The sequence below is a fragment of the Aptenodytes forsteri genome, unplaced genomic scaffold (assembly GCF_000699145.1).
Source record: "Aptenodytes forsteri isolate BGI_AS27 unplaced genomic scaffold, ASM69914v1 Scaffold662, whole genome shotgun sequence".
NCBI lineage: Eukaryota > Metazoa > Chordata > Aves > Sphenisciformes > Spheniscidae > Aptenodytes > Aptenodytes forsteri.
The window spans coordinates 212,679-222,894 of NW_008795718.1; the positions used below are offsets into that span (position 1 = coordinate 212,679).

Below are 10,216 nucleotides of genomic sequence, written 5' to 3' on the forward strand. Positions count from 1 at the left end.
ATTTAAAAGACGAGTAGATGAGGCACTTAGGGACATGGTTTAGTGGGCATGGTGGTGTTGGGTCGACGGTTGGACTCGATGGTCTTAGAGGTCTTTTCCAACCTTAATGATTCTATGATTCTTTATAGAGATTTGTTTTCACTGGTTTGCAGCATCACAGGGCCATTGGTCTTGGCTCTGCTAAATAAGGAAGTTGCGAAATCGTTCCTGCAAGTCTTGAAGAACAAGTCTTCTATCATATTACTTAAGTAGGGGGGTAACTGTGTTCTGGAAGTCAATACCTTTCAAGAAGACTTAAGGGGTTGTACTGGATGAGTTACTTAAAATAAGCATTCAGGGTTATATTGTGGCTGTGTGGATTTATAAACAGGAGTAGTAGTATAGAAGGTGTTTATTGCTACTGTAAACAAGCATCAGTTATCTCCAGCTATGGCAACTGAGAGGTTGCTGAAAAACTGGTTAGAGTCAGAAATGAGGCTTAAAAGTTACCCCAAACCTGAAGTCCTTAAGTTCCATTCCCTGAGAGAGTGTTAAATGCCACATGCAGAAACCTTGAGGAAGGTTTGTGGTTCTAGATACGAAGTTACCACAACTTTCCACCATTATAATCAACAAGAACAAATTTCCACGAAATAAGTTCTTACATTCTTACACAAAATAAAACATTAGATGCGGAAGAGGCTTACTGAGTTTTAAAGTAGGTGTTAATTTGCCTCTTCTATAACTGACTGGTACTTACAGGTTAAGTTGATACAGTTCTTGCAGTTGTCAGCAAACAGCTCAAGGCCCAAGAAACTACCTTTGTTGTGACTGTACACCATTAGGAAAGAATAATTTTAATATATATCCATCATGTTTTCATATTATAATTAATTTGAGAAAGTGCAAAAGATACCGTGTAACACTACGCTTTCTTTAAGCAGTAAACTGCTAATGAGCCGTTCTACATAGTGAATACAGGAAAAGCAGAAGATGGAGGTGCTGATTAGAAACATCTGCCTTTATATCTTCTTGTATTTAACTATATGGCTATTTACATGTCTGCTCTTCATATATACAAACATATGTGTACGTTGAGTATGTATATGGAAAAGCACCGAGCGGGTGAGTCATTAGCTCCTGGTTTCATTGGTTTTCACTTTTAAATACTTTTTATTTTTTAAAAACGTTTTCCTCAGGTTGTGGTTGAATTGTCAGTTGGCGTTAACACACACAGCGGTAAAATTAAGAGTAGTTAGAGGCTGGCTTACCAGGATGAAGCATACCTGGAAAATAAGAGCGTTCTAAGCGTTTGACACAAAGCTCAGCAAGTGCAAGAAATCAACATTAAACAGACAACCAGAAGTGAGGAAAGCAAAGACTGTTAGCCACCTGATAAAATGTTGGCTGTCCCATAGAAACCATATAGGGAAGTTGAGGGTATTTGATTAGATTATGAGCATGTGTGAAATGAGCACTGGTAACAGCAGAAATGCCGGCTTATCTCTGTCATCCCCTCGTGCAGAAAGAAGGTCACAGATGGATTTGCAGGATAGGGTTTGTGGAAGGCAGCGCACGCTTCTCAGCCGCAGGGGCAGAACGAAGCTTGACGCCGGGGCATACAATGGTCATGCTCAAAGCAGCCCTGCTGCGCAGAGCGAGATGCAAAGCATCTCATCGCCCCTGGGCTCTGTGCACAGGGTTTGAAAATGAAGGTGGGCCACGGTTCTCCTCATGCCATGCAGAAGCAACCTGGATTTCCAGTGAGGCTGCGGCTTGAACAGAGCCCTGGCGCTGCTGGTGTTAAAACCTTGGCAACTCAACTGGTTTTGCTTTAGTCCAGGTCTGTGGTGTTACTGTGTATTTCTGTTAGTTTGAGTTTGTAGCTATTTCCTTTACTTGCATATATTAAGTAGTATTGTTCGTAGCACTAACATCATGAGATCAGAATTCCGTAGACCCTCTAACTGGAGAGTTACCAGTCGTTGATAACTACAGTCAATACCCTGTGTACTAAAATTTGTGTTTCTGGTTGTGAAGACACAAAGGAAGTAGCCTGACTTCCAGGCTTGGTATGCAACTGTATTTGTGGTGTGAAAGTATCTGTTATGTTTTATTAAAGTGCTTTCAGAAAATTTAATATTGAAATGTAGTGAAATCTAATTAATTGGTAAAGCCTACTTGTAAACTGCATTGAAGAATTTTTGTTACTTCTGCTGAAAGTACTGTCTAATTATATTATGTGTGCTTTACAAAGAAATTTAAACTTAATGAAATGGAAATAGCAAACCTATTGAATTACAGCAGATAAATATTTAGAGCAATTCCTAACAGTAGAATTTTTGATTAAACTACACTATCGCCCCGCTACAATAAACTAATATTAGTTTAAACATATGCTTCACTTACATATTGCACGCACAGGCTACTGTTGCTAAGCGTGCTGCATAAAACAGACCATTAAGCTGGTACAGCCGCACGGCGGGAGAGAGACGCGATCCTAAGTGCCACGCAGAGCCAGGCCTAGCTGGCTAGGGAGCAGGACTGTGCGATCAGTTGTCATGCACCAGCCACCTATTTTGGAAGAGGGAAGCATAAACATTTGACTAGTAACTCTCAGCCGGTAACAAATGAAGAATGGTTTCTTGAGCCCACTCTTTTCTGAACTATGCCTCTGGTTAGTTTACAGAGGCTTTTAATACCCCTCAACTGAGCATTGTTTTTCTTTGTCATTATGTATCTAGTAGATCTGCAAAGTAGATTGAGAAGTTTTTAATACCTCTTTTTCTATATTTTTAAAATACTACTTAAAACTTACAGAGAAAGGTCTTTTTGATGAAAGAGTAGTTAACTCAGTCCCACAGGTTTGTCAATGACCCCTCTTGGGGCCATCAGGGGAAAGGTGATCCTAAAATGTACCTTGTCAGTTCCTGTTCTCAGAATCAGAAAAAAAATACACTCCCTTTCCCATATGTTGTCCTAGAGAAATATTTTCCCAGTAAAAAGGAACATTTCCTTTCACAGTAAAAGAAAAGAAAATTTAAAAATTCTTCAGCCTGAACTTGGCAAAGAATTTTACTGCCTAATGGTGCCACCACATGTGGCTTGCCAAAGTGATAGCTCTTCGGGGAGCCTGGTGCCGCCAGGTACTGCAGAATATGTTTTGGTATTAGAAATTATAAAGAAGAAATGAAACATGCAGCTCTTGGGGTTCTCACATTGCTTATGATTCATTTCCTGAAATACGTGAGTGACTGCATTTGGACTGGGTTTGCCCAGGCTGTGTGCGCCATGGCAGCACGTGAAGCTATTTTAAGAGGTTTTTCTACTCGCTGGCCCACTGAAGAAGCTGGGGAATTTGTTCGTCATATATTTTAAAAATGCTAGCATAAGAGAATACTAGCATAAGATTAGCTCAGTTAAAATTAGGAGGGCCTTCAAAAATAAATGACAGTAGTCCCGCTTGTACAGAATTTTTGGACAGATTACCATCTAGTCATCATTAATAGTCATGCGCTTGGTTTTTTCCCAGACTTCGGCAAGCCCTGCAGAAATCAGAGAATAAAAATACCTTTCCAGTTTTCTACATTCCTCATCAATCCCTGTATAATTACAACAACGCTTAGAATTTAAGAAAATCATTCTAAAGTAAGAGAATTGGGTTTGAATTCGATGAATCATGAACTGAATTAAGTTGCTGTCTTTTGTACCTTTTTAATGCTTTTACAATAGGGGTAGAAGTCACTTTAGTTGAGATGCTGTAGTTTTATACAGACATTTATTTACATAAGTAAGTGAATCAGGACGCAGAAGAGGAATCTGTATGCCGGTGTTTAGCTATGGCTTTTTTTCTGCACTGTTGCTATGGAGAAGCATATAAATATTTGTATCACAAACTAATTTTACTTCCCTTATAGATGGCATGGAAATACAGATAAAAATGGTAAAGAAGAGTTATTGTAGGTGGGTTTTATCATGCAGAGTAATGTTTTGGAATGGGTTCAGGCACAGACTAGCAGCAAAGGAAAGTTAGAAGGTGCTGTGTTAAAGCAATCTGACATCTTCATGTTACGGGATAGAAATTGAATGAAAGTGTCCACTGTATTTGCAGTTTCCTCTTTTCCAATTTTTTTTGATAGCATTATTAGGTATTTGTTTTTCTAATAGCTCATAGGTACTGGGCCGTTTGTATAAAACCAAGTACAAGCATAAAAGAAAGAACTTGAACTCAGAAGCACATGTCCATCCACCACTGGGTGGGTGATAGGGAAACTACACAGCTGCTTAGGAGTTGGAAGCTGCATAAATTATTTCTTCATATGATCACTCACATTTTTTCGTGTCCAGCCTTTTTCTTTCCTTGTCTGCCAAATTGCCTCGAAGGAGGCAGCCATGCTGGACACCAGCCTGTGGCCTCCTGAATTCCAGCAGTGCTGTGCATCTCCTTGCCTTTGCCCCTCACCCTGTCCTTCGGGCTGGTCTCCACCTGGCCTCCTTCCCCTGACTGTTGTCTCTCAGTCTTTTTCTTTGGGGTCTTAAGTCACTGTAAGTATTTCTTAGTATATCAGGGTGGTTTCCAGCCTTCCAGACGTTGCAAGACCCTTAGCTGATAACCCCAGGTGATGTGTGAGAGACGCCTTTGGCACAGCTGAAACTCCGCTCTCACTGCCTCTGTAAATTCTGTATTATGAAACATCCTCTTTAACAAGAAACTTCAAAGAGTGGCTCTGGTTTCTCTTACTCAGCAGATATTTTTGACGCCTGGAATTGTTATTGTGGTTTCACACTGAGATCTCTCTGGTGATGTCCTAAGATAATGAAAACAAAAAGGGTTAACAACAGGATTGAAAATAACACATATCACCACAGCAGTCTGCTGCCTCTTTCTTATATCACAGGATGTTTTCATTCAATTCAACAGCAAAAGAAAACGGGCAATACAGAAATACTGAAAAACACTTGCAGCCTAACAGTCGGGCAATGGGAAATTGGGGGCAGCGTTGTGTCAGTAGTTCGTCGACCTTTTAAGATCCCTTAAAAACGTAAATATTTAGGGCTAAATGACTTTTATGATTTTTCTAAAAATAAAAAACCCCTCTACAGTATTGAAGACTTCACAGTGAACTAAAATTTTACATCTGCAAAGTAATGTACCTTAAAAATGTGCATACCGCTTGGCCAGTAGGTAGATTCTCCCACTGACTAAGCAAATTGCATTAATGTCTTCAGAATGAATATCTGCTGTAACAAGGAGTAACTAATAATTATTTTTTTTAATTCCCTTTGTGTCTGAGATTCTGATATTGCAGTCCTTCATTGTGAGCATTTTGCTTACCTGAAGTTATCTCAAAGAACTATCCTGTATTTGAAGACATAAATAAATAAATCAATCTGTGATTCAGAGATGAGCATTCTTAATTCCAGCCTGGGCATGGATGTCTTCCTAACTGTAAGAGCGGATTTCCAGTGAAGCCCATCAGCTGTACGTGTCTGTGCTTACTGCCATTGTTTTAGGTAGCAGCCAGCGCTGCCGGAGAAGAGATGAGATGAGGTGAGGTGAGGTGACTGCCGGTTACCCTGCAGACAGGCGTGACCGGAGATAGGGGTCGGGGATTTCCAGGAGCAGTGGTGGCGATGCCAGCTTACACAGCGCACTGTCACGAGCGCAGTCACTGCCTAGGAGTGGCAGAAGACAGTTCCAATACAACAGTAATTTCCCCCGGCTTTTCATTTTGCCGTTCTTACAGCAGTTCCCCCGGGCGTGAGTCTGAGGGAGAAGGTTTTTTTTCCTGTATCTGTTGGGCCCGGTAATTTCAGCGTAAGGCATTATTCATCACGAAAAGAATTAATCGGCATACAAATTGCATCATCGTTTGCTGAGTCTTTTGGTGGGAAAAGCAATACCTCTGTTAAAACTGTGTCGTTTGTAAAAGTCAGCCATAACAGACTTGCGTTTTTGTTTTTAACTGTCAAAGCTCGAGTTAATTTTTTTGTGTAGTTTTATTATTTCGGTTGGATCCAGAAGTGTCCCGCTTTCAGGTTTTGCTGTGTTGTGTAATTCGCCATGCGACCACTGCACTTAGTGTACCTTTTCTTTTCTCCCTTCTCTCACAGCAAATGAAGCTTGCGGCTGAGTCACTGAAGGAGTAAACATGAAGGAGCGAGGATGACTAAAGCAGTCACATGCGAATGCGGGCGCTTCTTGAGCGTTCGGTTATGATGATGTGTAGCTCTCGGAGTGTGCACTCTACCATCTATTCAGTAGGTGGCACCTGCTTATATGATACTTGGTAAATATTCTTTGCCTGACACAGTAAAAAAAAAAGATCTTCTCTCCTGCTCTCTTTGTTCCTTATATGCAACCGTTTGTGAAGTTGACACCAAATAAAGCACTCCAGCTTATGCTAGGTCTGGCTGAAATCTGCCAGGCTCACCGTGCTTCCAGTGATTGAAAACAGATCCTGTGAGTGAGCATCCAGAAGCCAGCTAGAGTTTTCGACTGCAACTTTGTAAAAGGAAAAAAAAAAAGAAGGTAGACTAGTGTTTAATTCAGTGTACTGTCCCTTTGGGGTTATTGCCCCTTTTGTTCCTTTTTTACAATAGCTAATCAATCCTGTATTATTTCAAAGACTTGCTTATTAGCTACTGTTTGCACATAGCAAAGTAATTTAAATATTTTATACATTGCATAATGAAATACATGATTGTTCCCTGTATGATCTGAGAAGTCGTTGAACATAAATATTATAACGTGTGCGTTATATACTCCTGTGTGCTAGTTATCTAAATAAGCCCCAACTAAAATCCTTTCAAAAGCCGGGTAAAAAGCATTCGGTAGGAAACAGACTGCTGATCAGTAATTTATGAAGTGTATTTATTTTTTAATTTACATTCGATTTTGGTATCGCTTCCCTGGATCTTGAACTGCAGTGTTGTACGAATGGATCTTCTGGTTAAATGAACTGATAGTAACAGATCAATTAAACTTGATACTTGATATACCAGTACTCGTGTATGTAGTGAATATCTCATTTTTTTTTTTCCTTGCATTTCACAAAAAGGTAGTTTTCCTAATGTTTCATTGTTTTCTGACAGTAATAGGACCAAAATCCACAGTGTTTGCTCCTGTGACCTTGAGACGGTTTATTTTCTCCTGCTGTCACCTTTGGTAGATGTAACTTACCTATATGTGATACTTGCTGGAATTCTGTTTGGAAAAATCTGCTGTTACAATAATTAAGGTATTTGCCTACTTTGCACATTTCAGATTTCTGCCACAGGCCCCCCACAGCAGAGTCGTATAACTAAGCCGAAATAATGTATTCTGTCTGGAATTTAGAATTAGCATTTCTCAAACTCTGCAAGCGTGACCCAGTAAGAAACGACTCCGTTCCCTCGGGAAGAGGAGCGAAACCGTGCTACAGCTGCTGTCTCTGTTCTTGCTTCTCCCGCTGTGCGTCCCCCACGCTGCTGCTATTTCAGGGGTATCTCATGGGCTGCTGCTGTTTCGCAGCCTGTTCCCGAAGCCGTGGCAGGGTTGTGGCTGCACAAGCTCTGCCCTGAGCAACCAGCAGGGATCTCTGAGGGGAGCACGGCTCCCTTCCTGTAGCGCTGCAGAGGTCCCAGGACCAAAGCTTTTTTGAGGAGGGGACCAGCATGTTCTCCATGAAAGCTCCCCAGCTCTGCAGTTTCTTGCCCACTTCAATCTGAGGTAGCTCACGTTTGTTCAAGTTTTACTTGTGCTGCCTAGTCAGTGTTTTTGAGCAAACAGTTCAGGAGAAGAAAAATCTGTGGGATGGGTTCCTGGTGGAATATGTTCTTGTGAGCTTGTCATAGCCATTTTGAAGGGATTGTGCTGGCTTATGAGCATAAAATTGGTGTGTTTTGCTGATGGCAACTGTATCAGGTGTCTGGAATAATTTCCTAAGATGGGTTAGAAAAGGAATCGAGTCGTGTCTCAACTGTGATCATGTGAAAAAAAATAAGTAGACTTCTGCAAAACTGACTCTGGTTGTCCTTGTGGTCCTTTCATTCTCCTGTTTTCTGTAGACTAACAGGAAAATCTCTAGTAAGGTTTAAGTACCCGGTGACATAAGTAACGTTAGCTGTTGCCCTTGCCTTGGGTAAATCCCTTCACTTCTGCTTTGTTTCCTTATCTATAAATGGGGATAATAGTGTTCTTTAGGTGGATTCTCCACCTAAAGCTAGGAGGTATGGAGGAATTCTGACCTTCCATAGTGTGAGTGAGAGAGAAGTATGGGAATCCTTTGTTTTATAGGGATTAGAGTTTGTTCTAGATACCGGGAGAATTCTTGTTTTAGCCTCACAGATGCTACACAGTCATGACAGAGAGTGTTTCTGTCCTAAAGAGCATACGCTTTAGCTGGCTGAGAAATGTTACCTGTATATTGCCAAGTAATATTTTGTCACTGAACTGAAATTTAGCTCCTATTCCTCTGTATGCTGCGCTTCGTCCTTTAACCGGGGGGTGTTTCATGCTGTTTGATATTGGGTTTTGGTTTGTTTTTTGGTTTTTTACTTTCATGATGTCATCTATTTTCATTTCTCATTTGAGAGAAAAAATGTTTCTGTCTATGCTTATGAGTGTCTTTGTATCGTTTTCTTTCTGCTGTAGGTGCATCTGTAAAAATTGTGGGATGCTAGGGATGAAACCTACTGACAAAAATCTGTTGTCAGATGAAAATACTAGAAAGAGTAAATAAGATATTTACCAGTAGCTGCCATTCCCAAGCTGTGTAATCTGTATGTCTGTTCCTAGTCTGGGTAACTGTGTCCCCAAGGCACGCAGTTAGAGTGGAGACTTTGTTTTCCCATCGTGCTCAGGCCATCCCCTGGTGCAGAGCTGACGTATGAGGCCGTTGGTCTGGTTTTCTCAACGTGCAATAGAGAAGGGCACAGTGGGCTCCAGGGGAAAGCGCACTGAAGTGAAAGGAAGCAAAGCCACCTGGAGCAGAGGTGTCTGGTTCCCGGTGAGCATCTTCTGTCTTCTTCCTTGGGGTCATCGAGCAGTTTGCGAACAGCGACAGCTGAAGCTGCAGCTCGGGCCCTTCAGGCAAATAGTGGTGGGTTCATGCAGGGGCTGCGGAAAGCGTGAATGGGCTCCAAGCAGCTGCCTCGGGACTGGGCAGGGCACAGCTTACGCTCTGCCTGTGCCCCCGTCACGGGCAGCGAGTCCGTCCCTGGAGGTTCACGGCCCAGTCCATTACCCAACTAGAGAGACCCTTACACCTCACAGGGACAGCCTTGCCTCTGCACCTTTCAGGAGTGCGGTGAAACAGGCACGCTGGGGTGCGCGGCAGCTCTTCCAGTGCCCGAGTCTAAGAAATAAAATAAGTTAATCTCTGGTCTCAAGCTTTAGGGAGAAACCTAGGATGAGTCTGGAGGCATCTTGTTTGGGAAGACGACTGTGTGGGAGTAGCCTGTACCTAGCCATAAGGCTTGAATTTTACACGTCTCCTTAGCAGCAGCAATAACAACCAAGAAAGCTGTTTTTAAGGGAAAGGGCAGTCATAAATAATTTACTGGTGATACAAAAGTTCTCATCAGGTATGTTGTGAGCCACAGGTCTAATTGAGTAGCCCAGAGGGATCTGCTGACTCAGGATCTCTTGTACTTGCCAGACTGCAGCACCTCCCGTGAACTTAAGGGCAGTAGACGAGGAAAACACTGGAACTGTTACATGAGGAAAGGTTCCTCTGTGAGCAGGCAAACAATCTGGGTATTTTAGCCTGCCTGTATCTGAGGGAATCGATCTCGAATCTCCTTCAGGAAGACTTGCAGCGATTGAGAGTTTAATTCCTTACTCAAAGCAGAGCCAGTGGGAACCGTGCCTACTACCGCCATGCGCTTTCTTCAGGAAAGCTCTCCCCTGCCTCATCCAAGAGTTGGCTGGAGCTGACAGCAGAGCCTGGTGACTCACCTGTCAGCCCTGAAGACTGATGCCCTTAGAGAGGAAGGATCTCTCTCCACCCCGCTGCTTGATACAAAAACGCAGTGGTGATGGCATCTGTCATCGCTGGTGTGAGTGAGGGCTCGCCAGCCCTTCCTGCTCGCTCCCAGGTCTGCAGCACTGAGCCGAACCTCTCCCAGGCCTGCGGCACTCAAGCTGAGTGCACGTGGCACACAAGTGCCCAGAGAAAAACAGATCCTTCCCCTCCTGCCTCCCCCAGCCCTGTGTTTCTCGAGAGAGCAGTGAGAGGGAAGAGAGAGGAAGATG

The 10,216-nt window shown here is 42.6% G+C and overlaps 1 protein-coding gene across 1 annotated transcript in view; it reads left to right on the forward strand.

Annotated features, from left to right (window-relative positions):
* The window catches only part of ANO10 (anoctamin 10), a 130,112-nt gene extending 123,129 nt beyond the window's left edge, over nucleotides 1–6,983 (forward strand). The window contains exon 12 of the mRNA XM_009283560.2: nucleotides 6,094–6,983. Within this exon, the coding sequence (XP_009281835.1) occupies nucleotides 6,094–6,129 (36 nt within the window). The 3' untranslated portion in view covers nucleotides 6,130–6,983. The remainder of the gene's footprint in view (nucleotides 1–6,093) is intronic.
* Nucleotides 6,984–10,216: the final 3,233 nt, after the last annotated feature.